Genomic DNA, 20,806 nt, shown 5'->3' with positions numbered 1-20,806 from the left:
GTCCCTATACTCACTGTTAGACGAGCAGCTGCTGCATCATTCTCTCAAGTAAATGATGAATTACGATAAATTTAGGCTTGTTGGTTTGAATTTATGAAGCATAAAACTGTGAAAATCAGTGACAAAACAGGCAGATCTGTTGTTTAAAGGAAAGGAACCCCTGTCGTTCACATCTAGCCTCAGATGTCTTTCCCCTGTCGTTCACACTTGGCCTTGGTGACTCCAACGCCTGTTGCTCACCCTGGACCTCAGGTGACTTTAATGCCAGTCATTCACACCTGGCCTCAGATGAGTAACCCCTGTCGTTCACACCTAGCTTTGGGTGACTCCAAGGCCTGTTGTTCACCCTGGACCTCAGGTGACTCTAATGCCAGTCATTCACACCTGGCATCAGGTGACAAACGCCTGTCATTCACACCTAGCCTCAGATGCCTTTCCCCTGTCGTTAACACCTGGCCTTGGGTGACTCTAACTCCAGTCATTCACACCTGGCCTCAGGTGATTATTGCCTGTCGTTCACACCTAGCCTCAGATGACTAACCCTTGTCGTTCACACCTGGCCTTGGGTGACTCTAACGCCAGTCATTCTCACCTGGCCTCAGATGACTAACCCTTGTCGTTCACACCTGGCCTTGGGTGACTCCAACGCCTGTCGTTCACACCTGGCCTTGGGTGACTCTAATGCCGGACCAGGTGGTATCAGTGACCTTGATGAGCCCGGTCAACCCTCCTTAGACTGAATAATTTAGTCCTTTATTGTCTAAAACACATTTGCAATAATCAGTAATGGATGAGTAGAATTTCTCTGGTGAAACAACCTTTAATCAGAGGACTACTTCCTGGCGGAAGTCTACATCTGCTCCATGTGGTTTCTGAGGGACTGGACTCCTCCTGCCTCACCCCAGTCTCCCGTGGCGAACTCACCGGCTGTATTAGCTGGACGCTCTCGGGGAAGTTGCCCATGAAGGTGAGCGTGCTGATGCGCTGGGAAAGCCGCGGGATCTTGCCGAAGCGCACCATGAAGCGGTCCTCCTCGCTGAGCTCGTCCAGGGGCCTGCCCTCGCACTCGTAGTTGTGGATGAGCTTCATTTCGTAGTCTGTGGGGATGAAGCGCTCCAGGAGCTCGAGGAAGTCCAGACTCAGAGCTCTCAGGTTGTACCTGTGGGGACGCAGTGAAGGATACTCTCACATCGTCCTGCGCGGCAGATTCATTCGTTTATTGTCGATTTATTTTGATGGTTTTGGTGCTCACGTCTCAATCGCACAGCAGATGTCAGACGCTGCCATTCCTTCCTTTCGCAGGGTGATGGCCAGGTTTTTGGCCCTGTTGGGCTCCATTAGAGACACTTTACTGGGGGTCTTGTGGGCCAGCTTCATCTTGAGGGTCCCCAGGTCTACAGGGGTGGACTGGGCCTTGGTCTTGAACTGCTCCTCAAAAGCCGACATGTTAAGCTCCTGAGAACAGAGAAATATGCAGAGATGGAGTGAAAATTGACTATTTTTTTCTACAGCGGGCTCGTCAAATCTCAGGTGAAAGCGGACGCCTGACTGCACGCAGCCCTCGTTAACGTTAACGTGCTTCACCTGCTGTGACGAGTCGAGTCTGCAGTCTAACGTCTGAGAGACCGGACAGACATTCAGACCCTCGATAGATAAAAGACTCAGCAGCATAAAACCAAGATGTTCTGACTTCATCTGCTGTTGATTCAGCTGCAGGACAGACATCCGTTCATGTTGCATTACAGGTCGTCTCTCATGGGGGGACAGTATAAGACGGTCCTGTATCCTGGACATCTATTGAATCAATGCTGACTGTATTAAACATGAGTCTGTTTTCACTGGTTCGCTCTCTAACTAAATTTCAGATGAAGAGAAAACGTTAAACTGTGTTTTTTATGTTCTTCACACATCCTGAATATTTTCCAGTTATCTGCAGGAAGTCACAGACGGACTCATCCGTCTCACTGTCCTGCAGTCTGGCTTCAGGAACATGTGGATCGTTCATAACAAACCTGTGGAAATGTTTACGATCAGACAGCTGCTGCTGCTGCTTCAGAGGTTACAAAAACAGAGAAAATATTCTGCTATCGGTAAAAGGAGGAGAGCTGTTTGAGAACAGGTCGGACCTCTAAGACGTGCTCGTCGTCCAGCTCGTTGAAGATGGTTCCTGTCACCTGGTTGGACTTCAGCGCCTGCCAGTTCAGCAGCGGCATGCAGTATTTGGTCTGAATGGGTTTCTTTTTTCTACAACCTAGAAGAGAAAAAGTTCTATTACTTCACAAAAAAGACTTTAATATTTTGTCTTTTTCTTGTATTCTGTATATTTTTAATATTCAAATGAAACTTAGTGTTAAAGTTTGGGAATCGTTGTTCAAGCTGCCGTTCAGATGGTCGAAAAACACACCGCCGAAACACAAAGGGGCCAATCAGAGCTGCCCCGCTCTCACTGTGGACTCACCTGAGCTCCCATCAGTCACACCCCCTGACAGCTGGGTCGCACCACCTCCAGGAGGCAGCAGGGGTGGAGGAGGAGGAGGAGGAGGAGTTCCAGCAGAGTCTGTAGGTGGAGGTGGTGGTGGTGGAGGAGGAGGAGCTTGCGCTGTCGCTGGCTGCAGAGGAGGAGCTTCAGAGAGGTGAGGCTGAGGGTCTGAGGAGGGGGGAGTGGCCTCGTGGTCATTCTGATCTCTGCTCATTTTAGGATCGACACAATCTGACTCGAGGAAAAACCAAAGACCAGATTACAAACTGATCAGCTTTGCTCGCTCAGCCGCTACTGAAATTAATGAGTTAGACATGTACCAAGTGAACATTGTTCTGAGGCAGTTTCATCCAAAACCAGAGCAGATTTTAACTGAATTTTCAGAAAAATGCAAATTAATGAGCGTTTCCATCCTGTTTTGAGTTTGCTCATCCAGATAAACAGCAGGTGGCGCTGATACACCAGCCAGCTGCTGTTGAACCACTACAGAAGAAGAAACGACATCTTTAAAAGAATGTGAGGATGGTCAGAGTCTCCTCATCGCTCCTCATCTGATGTTTCAGCCACGTGACTCATGAACGTGCTGATCCCTGCACTCGGTATTAACGACCTTTGTTTTCTGGCTGCTTCACCTTTGATTTGATCACCTCTGACTCTCAGGCGTCTGGGGTTGAAGCTGTGGTTGGTACATTCAGTCTGTGCTGGTTCCTGAGGGGTCCATGAGTCCACGTGGCCACTTCATGAACGCTACAACGACACCTTCAACTCATTTAATACATGTGCTTGTTTTTTAATTGATCATTTAGGAAGATTCGCTGTAGATCTGGGGGTCTGGACTACCGGCCCCGGGGACAGAGTCGGCCCTCCAGACCGTTAAATGCACTAAAAGTTTTGAATTTATGATGAAATCTGGTCCACAAGCACATTATTATTTCTCCTCAGTTGTGATTTTTCCACTCTCTTTTATTTTGGAGAAGTTATTACACTTTCTAACGCGGCTGCAGATTCTGAATAATTGGCTTTTCATTTCTGTGGAACACTTGACACCTAAAATAAAGCTTAAAATAAAGAGGAGTGAAACGCTCGTTAGATTTTCATGGACTCTAACGTGACTGCTGCCTCTCTGGGGTGCAGGGAGGAAGCTGACTGTCGCAGGCAGCAGCCTGAGAGGGAAGAGGAGGTCTGACCTGTCTGCATCACGTGCTGGATGACGGGGACCACCTGGACGTCCAGGCGTCCGGAGGAGGAGCGCTGCATGCGGACCAGCCCCTGCTCCACCAGATCCTGGACTTTGGCCTCCAGCTCCCTCAGGGCCTGGGTGGATCGGTCCTTGTCTCGCTCTCTCTCTCTCTCCCTCTCCAGCTCTAGCTCTCTCTCTCGTTCTCGCTGCTGGAGGAGACTCACCTGGGAGCAAGACTCACGGAGACTCTCCTGCGGGACAGATGCATCAGGACACGTCAGCGGAGCTACGTATGCGGACAACAACATGGCAGGACGCCGTGCGGCCAAAAGTATGTGGACACCCGGACCTTAAAGCCAGAAGTGATCCAACTATAAACCTCACCATCACCCGGCCTCATAGAGCACACAGAGGAAAAGCTGGATATTTGTTCTGTTATATTAAAGACAAGATTCACGTTTTTTCACTCACATGTGCGTCAAACTGTGTTTTCTTGCTGGAATCATTTCTGGTTTGTGATATTGGGATTTAATTGATGTGACTGAGAGATTCTTGTTCAGTGCAAAGATATATTGCAAAGTTTAAGGCTTCAGTAATCAGAGTTCGACAAACTGATTAAGTTTCTCACTTTATTTTTCTAAATTGTGTCTTTTTAGCACAAAATTCCCTCTTTCGTCTTCCCGTACAGTGTTTCTGTGCTGAACTGGTGGAGGAACGAGTTCACATTAAAAGACTATAACTTAAGAGAATAATCACTTGATTTGAGTAACTCAGACCGTTAAAACCTCATTTTAACATCAGATAATCTTTGCCTGGAATGAGGACTGTGGATCTTGTCCCCCCATCAGTTACAGTGCAGGTCCATTAAAGGCCAGTATGAAAAGGGCAAATGATCACAAATAGCAAAAACTGCTTTAATAAGCAGAGTTAATTATAATAATTATCTCTTATATAATGTAGGATAATTGTTTAGCCCTGAGTGGTGTCTGCAGGTATTCCTTTTTTAGGCTGCATAATCTCCAACAACCACCAATAAAGTATATATGTAGCCTGAGAGGCAACACCCAGGGCACAAAAAGCTGCTCTCTGTGCAGACTTTGCTGCATAAGTGACATGATGTCGTAGTTTTCCTCTGAGAAAATAAAAGGTAAAGAGCTGGAGGGGGTACTCTACCTTTAGGAGCTCCACTTCTTTTGTGGTCTGGATGAGCTTCTTCTCCAAGTCTGAGACTCTGTCCGCCGCCTCCCTCTCGCTCTCCTGCAGCCTGCTGCTCAGCTGGGACATTCACACATTCGTTGTCTTTCAGTGTGACTGTTTGTGAGCCATAACCTGCCTGCGTGTGTGTGCAGCTCACAGCTTCTTACCTGTGTGTTGTGTTCCTGCAGTTCCTCCATGTGTTCCAGCAGAGCATTCTTGGTCTCTGCGTCCTCCAGCAGAGCCCCCACATCAAACACATTGTCCAGATAGGCCTGAATCTGCACCAGCAGCCTGTCGCTCTCTGTGAACTTCAGCTTCTGCACACAGAGGACATTCAAAACATCACCGCCACGCTGGAGCTAATTATCTTCATTTAAGGCGCAGTATGAGTGTAGGGTCAAAGGTCAAGCCCACCTCCAAGTAGTCATCCAGCCCGTGACGAGTGAACTCATACTGCAGGTGGACCCTGAAGTTCATGTTCTCCACTGAGTGGACCACGATGTTGATGAACTGCATGCAGGCCACCTGGTGGACAGACAGAGTAAATACAGGTGAGATAATTGCAGCAGGTAAGGATGATACATCTGAATCTCAGGGATTCAGCTTTGATGAGCAGGCAGTCGCTTCTACATCTGACTGAGGAAAATAAACACTGAAAACTGTTAAAACTGGTTCGTCCTCCGGGTGGCGCTCCAACAATCAGCTGATCAACAACTGTTCTGATAATCGACTTATTCTCACATTTAAGAGAGAATTAGCTTCTTGTTTTCAGGTGACTGTAAACTGAATATCTCTGGACTTCAAAGACCTGACGTCACCTGTTCTGATGGTTTATAAACCAAACGGTGCATTTACATGAAGTTCAGTGTTTGCATTGACTCGACAGCTCAAACCGTTCACTCGTGTCTTCACGCTGGGCTCAAACATTAAATGTAATAAGTTCTCTGCAGGTTTCTTGTGATTGTCCTCAGCTGTTCCAACACGTGCACTCACAGTCGGCCGAGTGTTGTCATATCCATTTTATTTTAACTGCATGCAATCTGTTCAGCCTGACGTGCTGTTAATGTGTGTCACAGCTTTCTTTTATAAACACTAATCACTCCTGTTTCTTCTTCTTCTTGTTTTTTTACAGGAAGTCAGAACAGAAATAACTGTAATGTTTTTAATGACGGAACAAATTCTGTCCAGACAAGAATAAAACATAGACGCAAATGTCAGAAAATTCAATTATTTTAAATGGTTGCTGGTAAATTGGTAAATAAAGATTTAAAATGTTTTATTGTATCTAATTTAAAGAGACTCCACAAGCTTATAATTAAACTTCTGTAGCATTTTTAGACTGATGACGGACAAAAATGCTGCAGATTCAGAGATATCGTCTTTTTAATTCCACGTGTTCTTCCTTTTCACGGCGCCTATGTTACCCACAATGCAACACAACCGCCAACAGCTTGACTGGAGATTTCTGTGTGTTATGCTAGCAGCAGCTAATGTAGCCTGACGTCTGATCAGCTCAGACTCCACCCCAACAGATCTGTTCCTGTTTCAGACTCGTAGTCGACTCGAGTGACATCACTCGAGGATATTTATGACACAGCTTCCTCTGCAGACACTAAAGGCTTTAGCTGTTTAAAGTATGTAGTCAGACTCCTGTAAATAATATTAATAAGATATTAATAGTAAAATAAGATTTTACTGTGATCAGTTATTGACCTCCAGTCTTACTTCAGGTCACTTGCAGTCTTTCTGGCTGTTTGATGCTTATTGGTTCAGAGCTTCACACACCTGCACACACAGCGTTAGCGTTAGGGCTTTACCATGAAGTCGATGTTGCTTTCCTCTTTGCAGAAATACTCCATGAGCTTCTCAAATCGACTTTTCTCTCCACACACCTGAAAAATATCAAATCAGAGCGTTGATGAAGTCTTCTCTATCTGATGTGTTCAGACTTGTTTCTGATGATCAACTAGATAAATAAAGTTTGCATTATGTGTCTCCTTATGTACACACATGGGGGCAGTGTGCCCACACTGAAGTGGACTAAAAACATTACAGTAATGCATCTATCTATCGAGACTCGTCTGCACACTAATCACACAGTGTGTAAATGACCTGATCTGATGAAACAGCGCTGTACTGATGGAGGAATCTGCAGATGTGGGTGTAGTTTCAGGTCACAGACAAACAGAAATAATGGGAATAACAGCAGCGGTGCTACACTCTGCATTGTGCAGGATAATTGCTGGGTTGCACACAGTCGAGTGAACGCGTCGTTCTGTTCCTGTCACACAAATGAGGCTTCAGTGTTTTTCCTGCGGTACAGTGACAATCTGTTTGTTTGTTAGAGAAACAGAAAACGTGGCGAAATGATAATTGTGTTTTCTTAACGAGCAGCTCAGCAGCTTCCCGGTGTCGTCCGTTAGCAGCAACCTCCCTCTCTTTGCCCACTCATGTCCGCTAAATAATGCAGAACGCCACGCTGACAGCCTGCACGACCCAAAACAACGCCCACATCCTGCTGCTGGGGGGGCATGTGAACCAGCTCCTGGATCATTGCCAGCACACCTCCACTTCAACGTGACACTCAGCCGCCAATCAACCAGGTGATGCTGCCAGAGGATCTGCTGCTTATCAACAGGTTTTTAATTGCCCACCTGATTAATGTCGGCCATTAGTGTCTATTAAAGAGGAGGCTGCAGCAGTGTGTGTGTGTGTGTGTGTGTGTGTGTGTGTGTGTGTGTGTGTGTGTATCGCTGCCTGCTGTATGCAGGGGAAACAGCCTATTTCTAAATAATCATGTGATCATTTAGTCATCAGATCTCAGACTGATGTCTTTGTTCTGCACTTCCTGCAGACGGTGGAGGGAGTCCAGGCTGACACCTGAGCTCAGTGCACTGCAGTGATGAAGCTAACAGATAAAAACATCCAGCAGCTAACAGATAAAAACATCAGCAGATGAACCTGAGCTGGAAGAAACACGACTGAACACTTGATCATCAAACAGAGGGTTTATGGTTGGACTCTGATAAACGAAACAGGACCACCATGACAGTAACGATGGTTCCAGTAAGTCGTGACAGTGAGTCCAGCACGAACGATACAAAGACCTTCAAAATAAAAGCTACTCTGATACTACGACTGTCATGATACAAATTCAAATAGCAAAGACTGAAGTAACTGAAGTAAAAAGAAACTCTTCAGCAGCGATTCACTCGAATTAAAGTGTTTCTGAAACTGGAGACTAAATAAACACAGCTGGGAAACTACAACAGCGGTCAAGATCCGGATGCGGCAGACATTAAAACACTGCTGCGAGCTTGTCGCAGAGCAGCTTTGTAACATCCTTGACATTTACTAATAATAGACGGTGCTGGTTCAGGTTCATCCTCCGTTCTGCCGCAGGAGGAGATCTGCTGGCAACAGTTGCTGCTTTCTAAGGCAAAGATGCGAGAAGGCCAAGGAGAGGTCAGAGGCAGCTCGACAAGCGTTTCACATATTTACGCCTCTTCAGGCAGTTTGGTTAGGCGGCGGGACAACTGGACAGAGCAGCTGACGGGGGGGGCAGGTGGGTCTGGGCTTCCCCCTAACCTGCTTTTCAACATTAAAGGGCGACTGGTATGTGGCTGCTGTAACACTAATCCGCCTTCTATGTTAAGCGCTGGAGCAGTTTGGAACAATATCTGAGCGTGGGCTGAGTCAAGATGGTAACATACAGTATGTGGGCCATCCTGGAAATGAACAGGGTACAGTAAAAATGTGTGTGTGTGTGACTTCTTAACGCACAACCTGCTCTGATCAAGTTGACCAAGTTTTCACAAACACTAAACTGTCAGTCACATCTCTGATTGGTCAGCTGATGTTTCCTGTTAGAAGCATCAAATGATCCTTTACTGAAGTTTTCTGTTAAAGACTGAAACATGTCAAAGATCATCCCTCTTTAATTCAAAGTTCCTCATTTGGATCAACATTTTTGCCAATTTTAGAGGTTTATTTGATAACATGCATCACTTGTGCCATGTATTTTTTTTTGGCCACTTGGGGCAGCAGAAACAAGCTGTGAACACGACCCGCCATCACATTTTAAGTTGATCTGTTGAACTTGTTATCAACCAGCAGCTACAGAACAACATAATGATTCACGTGGAGTCCAGTATTCTCTCTCTCTTTTAGCTCTGTGTTTGGTCTCCTCCAGAGGGAAATATCTGGCTCTTTAGCTGCTAAACGCTGCACCATGTTCCCCAGCTGGTCTCTGACTGAGTCCGCCTGCTGATTGCTGCTCAGCAGGTATCGATCAGAGGCATTTAATGGCTTCTTCTCTGAAAATGACGCCAGAAAACGAGCTCTGAGTGAACCGGACAGATAAACAACAAGCTGAAAGTCAGAATAAAGTCGAGCAGAGCTGCAGATTCAGGTGACGGACTCGTCACTACGAGAACCCCCTTTACTTTGTCATTGTTTTCGCGTCCAGTTCAGTTATCTTAAAAAAAAATACTGATTATAACCCCTTCAAGTCTAGTTTAGTAAAAGTCTTCAAACCTCTTTGAAGTGGTCGAAGGCGGAGAGGATGATGTCATGGCCTCCTCTTACCAAGCACACGGCCGCCAGCAGCTCCAGCACCAGAGCTTTGGTCCTGAGGAGCACAAAGTCCACGTTCAGTCCGAGGCGAACTCTACATCATCAAAGTCGCATCAAGTCACGATAACGAGGGACGGCGGTGATCATACCTGGGGTTTCTGTTGTTGAGGCTGAGCGTGATCTCGTTGACACAGCGCGGATGTTTCATCACCAGGCTGAAGCCGGACTGTCGACGGGAAACAACGAGGTTATGAGAATTCATGAGACGCTGTGATAAACGTTTTATTGGTGGTTTGAGATACCTGATAGTTCATGATGGCACGTAAACACATGATGCAGAGGTGAACGTCGTCTGTCTGACTGGCAGCACGAGAGCTCCTCAGGGCTTTCCTGCAGGTGAGACGCTGCCGTTACAGATCTGTCGTTTCTGTCAGCGGCTCTATGCGCTGGGATAATACGACATACATAATCAATACACTGATTGACATACACAATCGATCAGTCATCGTTTCCCAGGTGACAACATGACAAGGTGCGCTGAAAGGTTGTGAAAGGAGCAAAGGAGACAGACAGGAAACTCCCACCTGTCTAATGACAGGTGAGCGGCCCATTTCACACATTCACACTTAAGTGAGTAAGTCATACAACACACACACACACACACACACGCACACGCACACACACACACATTCCTAGACATCTAATCTGAAGCAGCTGCATTCCTGGTATCTGTCCGTGTGTGTGTGTGTGTGTGTTTGTGTTTGTCCAATAAACCTCTCGAGTTTGTGTGATTGGTGAGATCTGCTGCCATAACTAGTTAATGTAATTATATATATATATATATTTTGATGTATTTTTAATTTCCATAATAATTTAATAAATATTCTTAAATTCTAATTTCTTGGCCTCGATGTGATAAATATATAAATATAAACTAATAATAAAGATCAGCTCAATTCAGCCTATTAAAATAAAGTTATTAGGTTATAAATCCTGCCAGAGAGAAGCTCCTCTGGTTTGTCTGCATTTAAGTGTGTGTGTGTGTGTGTGTGTGTGTTTTCTGTATTGATCCATCTGTATGTGGATATCAAACAGCCCCAGTCGACGATGAAGTCGTCTTTGTTTGTCAGAAACAGAGTTTGTGTGAATCTTTGCAGCAGCTGAAGGATTTTGTGTGTGTGTGTGTGTGTGTGTGTGAGTGTGAGTGTGTGTAATCCTGTGTTGTAGTGGCGTCGTGTACACACAGTGTGTGTACGTGTACAGCAAATCACAGGACATGCTCTTGATTTCCAGAACATCGTGGTAACATGTTCTAATAAAGTGCAGTTTTATAAAAACTGGATATAATTTTAACTCCTCGTCTTTTTCGCTGCACTATGTGGCCATAAGTATGTGGACACCCCGTTTTGGTGTATGTGTGGTCCGGCTCTGTTCTTCACTGAGGAGACCAATCCAACCAAGGGAAAGCTTAATAATATAACATCTACATTTAAACATCAATGAGCTGTGTCACCGTGACAACGCCCCCCTCCACACAGCAGCTCCACAGACCTGAGCCTGACGCCTGTGGGATGAACTGGACTGTGAGCCAGACCTGATCACTGACATCAGGACTGGTTCAGCTGATCCATGAGCTCATGAACAGCCGCAGCGTCACATGAAAGCATCAACCAGCAGCTCAGACCGTCCGTACCTGACCGTGAAGGTCTTGCTGGCCTTCGAGGCACTGTGAGACGGCGAGTTACTGGCACTTCTGCTCAGATCCTCTGCTGACTTGTCCACAGTTTTGTGTTTGTCTGCGGGCGGCGTGCCGTTGTCCAAAGCGTCCACGTCGTGCCTGTGAGTCACACAATCAGAGTTCAATCAGGAGACTGTTGATAAAGTGGCGGGAAGCGGTCGCGTGACGCAGATAAGACGTGCATACTTCAGATCTGACTGTTCCAGGAATGAGAAATAAGGTGTCTCATGCTGATACCTACGTGACAGCGCTATGAGCGAAGGACAAATACTCCACCAGGACGTCTAAGCCTTGGTTTTCCTCATTTAGGAACTCCTGAGCCCAGCTGCAGGGAGAACACACACTTCAGCAGGAAACTTTCAGAGCGAGAACATAGTGCACAAAGAGCACATCTTGCACATTGTCTTTGTTTAATGTGTGAAAACTGCGTCCATGATGCTGTTATTCACTCACACGCACATTAACATAAAAACGAATGTTACACACTCTAAGATTTAGTCCTTTTTTCTGAGCGGGACCTGGAGTGAGACTCACCCTATATAATTGGTCCTCAGGGAAATCTCCAGCTCTCTCAGGATCTGAGTGGACTCCTGGACTCGTCTCTTAAACTGACAGATCACACACAGATGTTAGAGGATCAGTAAATGTGAAGAGACGACAGAACAGTTTGGTTACTGATCTGCAACACATCCAGTCATAGCTACTGTCAGATCATCTGACCCCAATCAGTCACATTCATTGATGCATTTAATGCCCATAAACGGCTTTTTAAATTAATATCTGTAAACTGAGATGTGGGGTGTTAATTTATTATTATCATTTTTAGCATTATTTACCTTTCGGCTGACTCCTCCATGATCCAGGTGACTCTTCAGCTTCTCCAAATAAGCAGACGGAGGATTCTTCACTTGAAATCTCTCCTGAAGAGACAGACAGAGCACAGTGATGGGCCGACACTGCATTTTGTTGTTAGGCTTGATTGTGGGTGATGATTGATTGATTGTGGAACCCATCCTGACCCACCTGATCACAGACCAGATCCCACTTCTTCTCGTTGTCGTACTGACTGAGGATCTTCACCTTGTCTGGAGGGAGATTCATGGTGCTCTGAAAACAGAGGGAAGAGACTCTGGAGACACTGACGTTTGAGTGAAAAGAGCTAAATCTGTCTTCTGGAGGACAGAAACCTGCAGCGAGACGGACAATAACTAACGTTCTGTATGTGGTCGTTCTTCAGCAGGAAGTTTACTGTCATACTTTCTATGACTAAAAGGAACAAAAAAAGCTCTGGAGATTCACGAGAAGCAGCGATGAACGGTGAATGTGCAGAAGCTGTACAGAGACATCGAGTCGCTGGTGAGAAGCTGTCGCCGTCGTTTACAGGAGACAGTTTGGAGAGAACAGACATATTTGTTCTCTTTTATTGCTCATCTGTGTGGACGATCCTGACTTCTGGCTTTGCTGCTTAGTTAGTTAACAAGAACAAACTCATGACACATGACGCTGCTTTGTGAGGCCCGAGTGGCGGGAAGTCCTCAGTGATGCATCACAGCGTCTCCATGGCGAGTAGGAGCTGTTACCATGAGGGCGGGGGGACGAGATCCCGCCTCTCTGGACCTTCACACCTCCTCCTGTAGCTCTGTTAAACAAATCCTGGTGATATGAGCTGTGCGTCGCTTGCATTGTACTCAGTTCTTGATGTATTTAACTGTCATGGTTGTGTTTGTCTGACAGTTGACACAGACGAAACAAGAGTTTCTGAAAGGACAAATGAAATCAAACGAATCAGAAACCTTCCTGCGAGTCCGATCGACCGCTGAGACACATAAACAAGCTTCTTCTGTAAAAGTGGGGAGGACGGCGTCTTGTTCGCTGTGGCATTGTAAAAGTGAATGATTTTGACATTTACAATGAAGTTTTATGACTGCTACCTGTGCTAATGTCAGCTAACTAGCTAATTAGCCATCTAACCCACAAGCTGACATTCGCAGTGCATTTTTAGCCAGGAAGCTAATGTCAGCTGGTTTAAGCAAAATGAAATGCTTTGATTGGGTAGATGCAAAGACGACAGACACACAAATGTCTCATTTTTATGTCCTGTTTCAGATCCTGTGACTTGCAAAGCTCGAGTGAACGCTGTAGCAGAAACAAACTGTCAGTAATATCTAGTTCAAACTGATGCACCCAGCTGATATAATGCACACTGTGTTAAGGCAACCCCCTCATGTTATCCTAAAACTAACCAGATCCAGTTCTGGGACACGTCACCGCTATGGGGCCTTCTTCAATAATGCACAGCTCCAGAGTGAATGATTACCGTCAGTCTGGACATGACGGCCCTCTTTGAGTCACCAGTCCAGTTCTGAGTCAGTCTGTCTTTGTCTCTGCCTGCTGGAAGCATCACAGCTCGCTATCAGCGGTATGTTTGCGCCTGTTGTCATGACACAATAACAAGCGTGTCGCTCGTGTTGCAGCACGTCGTCACTCATCACCTGCACATGAACACATGTAAGGAACACGGACTACAGCATGAATCATAAATGCTGCTTCTTGTGCTTCGTCTCTAGATGCAAAGTCAGAATTTGTTTTGAAAAACTTGTGCGAGAGGATGACCACAAAAAGACGAGTGCAAAATCTCCTCCCCGTCCTTCAACAAGCGTCTGAGGCGTCCAGACGAAAGATTCTCGCCACGCACACATTTCACAGCCGTTTACGCTCTGCTGGCGTCACATATAACAAACAGAGACACATCGGCTGTGCTAATTATAACCCTCACACACACCAAACTGGGCTAGTTGACAGGAGACACCCACTCAAGTCGGCTGCCTCCTCACTCCGTTTAAATGCTCCTCATATCTAATCTGAAACCGAGAAACCTGAAGCCTCCGTCAGGTCAGTGGGCGTGTGGAGGCATCAGCACTGACTCCGCCTGCGGGGGAATGTCCAGCAGTGGTGATTAGCTGCATGCTTTACCTCCAGGCCTCAGAGATACCACATAACCAGTTTTCTACTTTTGTTATATGAAATAATTTGAGTATCTGTTGCTTTCATATGATTGTCTGGAAGCTGAAGCTACTATGCAGGCCAGGGCTGGGCTACTGGATGAAGACGGTACATCAGCTATTGGCTGATTGGTGGACTCACACCTGCACAAATATATCAGCAATCAACGTTTGTTGGGCTGCCAGCGGCCGGTTGGAAGGTTATAAGGCAGCCCTGGTGTGGACATCATGTGTGCCATGCTGAAAAACAGGGACACAGCAAATTCTAAATAGACCAGTCAATCAATGGTGCTGTGAGCCTGGATGTGGATCTGATAAATCAGGGTCTGGTGGATCAATACGTGCTGGTTATATTTGGCCGGATGGATCCATCAAACAGCACAAACCGAAAGAGACAAACAAGTCTGGTTTGTAGAGAAAAACATTTAAGCTCTACAACATTAAACAGACATGACAGCAAACGGGACAACCTGAAAGTTTTATTTATGAAGAGTTTAAAGTAGGAAGAGTTCAGTCCTGGTTGATTTGGTGAGTCTGGTTTAGTCCTGCAGGTCCCTGACACATTTCAAACTGATCTGCTGTCAGAAGATGCTGAATGATAGCAAGCAGTGCGAAGCTGACTGACGAACACACCGCACTTCCTGTGGCCGCTTCATAATAAAAGTCATCTCATGTTTCACCAGTTAAATGCTTTTAATGTGAAGCTGCACCAGCAGGAAATGGAAGGCAAAACCGGTAAACTGGCAAGAGTGCAGTAACAAACCCAGAATCACATGATGGGCTATTCGTTTGCACCTTTTAATATTTCATACGTTAATATTTTAGATTTTGTTTGCATAAAGGTCCTAAATAAAAAAGAATCTCTCAAATATATCTAAAAATAATCGAATATGAGTAAGTACCTTTTATTTATCGAGTACATGATTCAAAATGTAGTAAATAGGCCTTTGCACATGGTCATGTGAATTAAATTATTTCTTGAATAAATTTAAAGAAAATGTGCTTTATGCAGGTGATAATGTGTTGATATCCGGATACATCATCACATCGCTCAGCTTGTTCACCAATGACAGCATTTCAAAATACACAAATTAACTAAAAATTAGCTTATCACAGTAAAACATTACTTCTTGGTGGAATTAATCAAGTTAGTTTTTAATGAGGTAACGAGTAGCTGTAACTTTTACAGTCAGGCCAACGCAGTACAACAGGCTGTACAAAAGACAACACCTGGTGAAGAGGGCTGCGCGTCAGCATCTAACCAGGTAACCGCATCGTTCACAGGTGTGCTGTTCAGAGGGACGAAGCCACTCTGTGATGATGAGCTTCGCAGGAAGTCGTCTTTGCAACGCTGATGTAAAACAGAAGCTGTGAGTCCTCAACATTCACATATGAATGAGCTGAATTTTCATCTCCAGCTTGCTGGTGTCATTTTATTCCCACGACGACGTGTTCAGTGTGAAAGCATGTGGCTCACACTCACACTCTCTCCATGACAACCTGCACAGCAATTGCCTCAGTATTTTCTAGCCTTACAAATCCCTCTAAATGTGCTTCAAGTGTGCCGATTTAAGTGCCATTAAAAAGTAAAAAGAGTGACCGTTACACCTGCAGCTCCCAGACTGGAGGTTAATTTCAGCAACACAGAGCGAATGTGGTGCAGCTCTAATCCATGTAAAACAACCCTGGAAACAGTTGTGGATTCAGGAATATGAGGCTCAGACTGGCAGAAGGAAGGGAAACACAATGTGTTGAATTCAGCAGATGGAAGTGGGACATTTTCGTGTCTCTGGATGATGCGTGTTGATGAATTCCTGAATTCCTAAACGTGCTGACTGCCCCAAAAAGACGGATCAATGGAATTACCATGTTCACAGAAACAAGCTGCGTTTGCAGCAGTGGCTGAATAATTACTGGCAAATCTGTGTCCTCGTTCTCCTCTCTTACACAAACGAGGCTGCGTCTGTGCTGCGTGTAATCTGATTCCACTGTACTGCATGTAATCGCATTAAAACACACATAATTCAAGTTCAGGATCAATACATTTGACAGGAAATTGCTTTAAATTTCCCACCGTCGCTTAATGCACTAAAGTGTCAGGATGTTTAGAGACGGAGAACGAGTGAGACAAGTTTAACATCCTCTTATTAAAAGAGTGTAAATACACTATATGGACAAAGGCAGCCAATAAAACATCTGCACTGCAGTTGTTCTCCAGCTTCCTGGTGGTTCTATGCACACATGCAGTTAATGAAAATTCAGCTCTTTGGGTTTTTCAGTTTAATCTAAATTTAATCAAATTCTGATGATACAGTCGTGTGTCTGTTCAGTGCTGGAGAAAGTTCTGACCACACCACAGCTGCCACACGGCCCGGTGCTGTTAGTAGAGGCTTGTCCCAGTTCATCCTAAAGGTGCTGGATGGGGTTCAGATCAGTGGAAACTGGGAAATCAGTTTCTTTATGCTCCTGGGGTGTCCACATACATTTGGCCATGCAGCGTACAAAAGCATTTTACTAGCTGGTGTAAAAGTAATCGTGCTAAATCGTCAGATAGCGTCTGTAATATTCTGTTGACAAACAATCACACATGTCGGCTTCTTAACGCGCTAAAAGTGCAGAAGCGCTAACGAGTGAATAAACGCGGCCTGTTTCTTCTCAGTCTGTAAATACAGTACTCAAATCCACAGATGTGCATTTACAATTCCACCCACAGCTGCATTCCCTGCTGGGAAATATGCAAAGTGTTATGTAAAACCTTGAGGAAAAAGTGCCTCATGTAAATTGAGATGTGACTGAAGGGTTTGAGCGCCGTCGGAGTCGCGCTCTGCAGATTTCTGTCACTTTGATATTGATCCTTTCAGTTTGGAAACACTGCAGTGGCATCAGACACAAGCTTTTTACCGCGAATACAGCATCGATCGAAGCAGCTCACACACCCACCGGCTTATATCATACCCAAATACTGCATGTGGGCATGCAAATGTGTACATGTACACACACACACACACACAGACTGCCATTAACCTCCACATCCACACCAGTCCGACACTTTCTGTCTCTCTTTGAGCTTCTGCAGAATGAGACCACTGACACTTTGCAGCATCCCTCACTTCCCTCTCAGCCGGCTGGTTTGCATGCAGACAGAACATCTTCTCCACTTAGCACAGGAGATTTGCTCTGCAGACTCAGCAGAAGATGGGGGGGTGGAAGAGATGATCTATATTTGGTGGGATGGGTTGGTGATGGAGCAGAAATCCTGCTGTTAACACGCAGGGAATGTGTTCAGGGCAGGGCGGGGAGGTGAAGGGGTTTTCGATGCAGCATCCAGATAAACTGCTGCAGAGTGACGCCTGATTGTTTGCACATGGACACACACACACACACACACACGACTGCAGCTGCACACACGCTCAGGACGAACCGCCTGCAGCAGGTAGCACATTAACAGCACAGTAATTCATTTCATCCTGCACTGCACGCTAATCGCTGGTTAAATGTAACCTTTGCAGCGTGGATACGCACTGTCAGTGCATGCAAACATCTTTCTCCATATAAAACAAGGCATTTCCTGCATTAGATGAGGAGATATTGCATACAGAAAGAAACAAGGCAAATATAAAAAGGTTAATGACTTATTCAATATGACCTATATGACTAATGGAGGGTTAACTGTTTGTTTTCACCTGTGATTTCTTTCCCATGTGTGCTTTCCTGAGGCCAGAATGTCTGTCAGGCAAAAATTAATGAGCATATAATTTAACCGTTAAATTCAACATTCAAAAAATCTAAATTCAAGGCGAGATGATTTCAGTTTAGTTTCATTCCGCAGATTTAATGAGCTCTTATCTATCCAACAAATATCAAAGAAATCAGCTGACATTGTTTCATATGTGGTTACAACAGAAAAGAAAACCACCAGCTCTTCAGCAGAGGCAATTAGAGGGAGCGTTTTATGCTCACACACATCGATTGAACTGCCTCTGTGGCAGGAAACAGCATTTATCAGGGCTCTAATTGATTACCATTCACCTTCAGGAGGCTGTTTCTATAAGCACGCTCACTGACAACAAGCCTCAGCCTGTTTATGTGTCGTGCTATGAAAACAGAGCTCAACATGAGGTCACGCTGACGAGGCTCAGGGATGACTGAGTAAAGGAATGAAGCTCCTCAAACAGGAAGTGGTCCGGCCACATACTGAACACAGCTGCATTGTCTGTCTCGCCCTTGTTTGGTTTTTTTTTCTGTCACCACAAAGGCATGAGTCCAGTTTGTCACTGCTCACGTCGTTCTAAACAAGAGACAAACATCAGCTCAGTGAAGGAAGTAACGAAGAGAGAATCTAGTTATGGTTGAGGAACGCCAGTCATTGTGGCTTTGAGTCACTGGGAGGTTCAGCCAATAAGAAATAGAATATATTAAAATCCTTTTTATTACTGAAACCTAACCTTGATTTACAAGGAAACCACAAGTGAAAGCAGAGTGTGCTGCTGCTGACCACGAGGCTGCTCCACTGAACAAAACAGTGTCTCCAGTTACACAACACGGCCAAAAGTATGCAGACGCCCCAACGATACACCCACATGTGATTGTTGGACATCAGCGCTAATCTGCTGCAGTAACAGCCTCCACTCCCAGACCTTCTGCCAGATGCTGAACCTGCTGCAGGGCGTAAGACCAGCAACAAAGGTAGTGTTATCTAATGTTGAGATTTTCTGCTTTAACGGACAAAGCCCCTCTCATTCACACACACAACAACACATCGATGCGACGGAGCTGCCATGCAAGGCGCTGCCCACTGGGAGGAAGTCAGGGTGTCTTACCAAAGGATGCTTGGATCTGAGTACCAAAAGAAAAGAACAGAATCCGACACAGGTGGAGTCTTTGCTCTACTTTGCTCAGTTTTTCTATGAGTGGACGTACTGTTCCACCTGATCTACAGGTGGCTGTAACGTGCCAAGAAACACAGCAATGAGCCAATGAACACAGCGAAGAAGAAGACTAGCTGGTAAACATGCACAGAAACAACGAAGGGTTCAAACTTTGAGGAAGAATCAGCTTTTGCAAAGGTTTTACGAGGCAGGAAACGCACTTGACCTCAAGGATACGCTCAGTGTGTGTGTGCCTTTCAGAATTATACACAGTATTTGTACACCGTTGAATCAAGGATGTAGGATCAAGTACCTCACTGACAAACCACAGCATGCCGCCAACAGTGGCGTACATCAGAAACGTCGGTTCTTTGGGGCGATAAGGTCTGAGATGAAGTCAGAGTTCCTGTTCATCACAAAGGTGAATGGACTGTATTTATTGTATTTATATTTTCTAGTCTCAACGACCACTCGAAGCGCTTTTACAACACAAGCCTGCATTCACCCATTCACCCGATGGTAGCTGGTCCACCTGCTCATTACGAGCATTAACACACTCACACACCGACGTACAGCATCAGGTTCAGCATCTCGCCCAAGGACACGTGCGCTGCCGAGGCCAGGGATCGAACCAGCGACCTTCTGATCTACTTCCTGAGCCACAGTCGCCCAAGGTGCTGGATGGGGTTGAGGTCATGGCCCCTGCAGGCCACCACAGCGTGAAAAGCATTTCTTCATGGAGCCGGCCTTCTCTACAGGGACACGGTCATGTTGAAACAGGAGAGGGACAAACCCAAAGCACAGCTGTCTAAAATATCACTGTTAGCTGTAGCATTGAGGTTTCTCCTGATTGTAGCTAAGAGGGTCCAAAGTATGTGTCCACATACTTTTGGCCACATAGTAACGTTGATCCTTCTCTGAAAGGTGATTAATGAAATATAAGAGCGTTTCTTCACAAACACATTTTTCAAATGAATTTTGAAGTTTTAGTTTCAGCTTTTATCAAACTGTGAACAGATCTGACCCCCTCCCCCCATCGTTCTTCCTCCAGCAGACCATGCAGTGAACCTAATGCTGCAGTAAGCTCCAGCATAAAGGACCTCTTATGTGTCTTTCCACAGTGGCATTGTGTACCTGGCACAGCGATAAGCTTGTACTGAGGACGTGCACATTTCCAACATATTCTAAATTCTTTGTTTCGTTCCGCTGCTGCTTTGTTGCTTCTTTCTACTGTGTGAAAGTTGACATGTAGCCTGACCTGCTGCAGCACAACTCACCAGCACTGCACTGAAGCGTTGCTCCAGTTCCTCTTCAGGTGGCATCGGGAGTTTCAGCCCCGTGGTTTGTTTCTGGGGGCCCGGAGGGGCCGACACGGTCTTGCCCTCCTTCCCCGGGGGTACCTCGATGCTTCCTGCTGCATTTCCCATGAGTGTATATCTAATAGATCCAAGAAATTCACGTACAAAAAAAAAACTGCTCCCAAAAATCAGCTTCAGCTAAATTGTTATTTGTATTTAGTTCTTCAAAGTTAGGTTGGCGGCTCTGTGAGGCACTGGCCTGTGACCCTTCCTTATTTCCATGACCCCGGGCTGTTGATTCATGCTGAAGTAGTGCTCATGACTCGTCCATGTTCTAAACCGAGGAGAAAGCAGGAGGATGAAATCCACCCCTGCCTCTGAATGAGATCCTGATGCATTATGAAACCCTAGACAGAGGGAAGGGGATATCCTGAGAGTGACAGACAGAGTGACAGCTGAGCGAGTGAAA

The 20,806-nt window shown here is 45.6% G+C and overlaps 1 protein-coding gene across 1 annotated transcript in view; it reads right to left on the bottom strand.

Moving 5' to 3' along the window:
• Positions 1 to 20,806, bottom strand: part of fmnl1b (formin-like 1b) — a 26,060-nt gene extending 5,254 nt beyond the window's left edge. Inside the window, exons 1-18 of the mRNA XM_041962029.1 lie at positions 20,317 to 20,806; positions 12,193 to 12,276; positions 12,006 to 12,089; positions 11,704 to 11,777; positions 11,411 to 11,494; positions 11,125 to 11,268; positions 9,734 to 9,821; positions 9,581 to 9,657; positions 9,393 to 9,486; positions 6,674 to 6,748; positions 5,271 to 5,381; positions 5,024 to 5,173; positions 4,833 to 4,934; positions 3,667 to 3,910; positions 2,459 to 2,710; positions 2,127 to 2,251; positions 1,253 to 1,455; positions 925 to 1,159 (exon numbers count right to left, since the gene is read on the bottom strand). Coding sequence (XP_041817963.1) covers positions 925 to 1,159; positions 1,253 to 1,455; positions 2,127 to 2,251; positions 2,459 to 2,710; positions 3,667 to 3,910; positions 4,833 to 4,934; positions 5,024 to 5,173; positions 5,271 to 5,381; positions 6,674 to 6,748; positions 9,393 to 9,486; positions 9,581 to 9,657; positions 9,734 to 9,821; positions 11,125 to 11,268; positions 11,411 to 11,494; positions 11,704 to 11,777; positions 12,006 to 12,089; positions 12,193 to 12,276; positions 20,317 to 20,466 — 2,376 coding nt within the window. The 5' untranslated portion in view covers positions 20,467 to 20,806. The remainder of the gene's footprint in view (positions 1 to 924; positions 1,160 to 1,252; positions 1,456 to 2,126; positions 2,252 to 2,458; positions 2,711 to 3,666; positions 3,911 to 4,832; positions 4,935 to 5,023; positions 5,174 to 5,270; positions 5,382 to 6,673; positions 6,749 to 9,392; positions 9,487 to 9,580; positions 9,658 to 9,733; positions 9,822 to 11,124; positions 11,269 to 11,410; positions 11,495 to 11,703; positions 11,778 to 12,005; positions 12,090 to 12,192; positions 12,277 to 20,316) is intronic.

Source organism: Chelmon rostratus, chromosome 21 (genome assembly GCF_017976325.1).
Source record: "Chelmon rostratus isolate fCheRos1 chromosome 21, fCheRos1.pri, whole genome shotgun sequence".
Lineage (NCBI taxonomy): Eukaryota > Metazoa > Chordata > Actinopteri > Chaetodontiformes > Chaetodontidae > Chelmon > Chelmon rostratus.
Note: the sequence above shows the minus strand (reverse complement) of the source record. Positions and strands in the feature narration are given on the sequence as shown.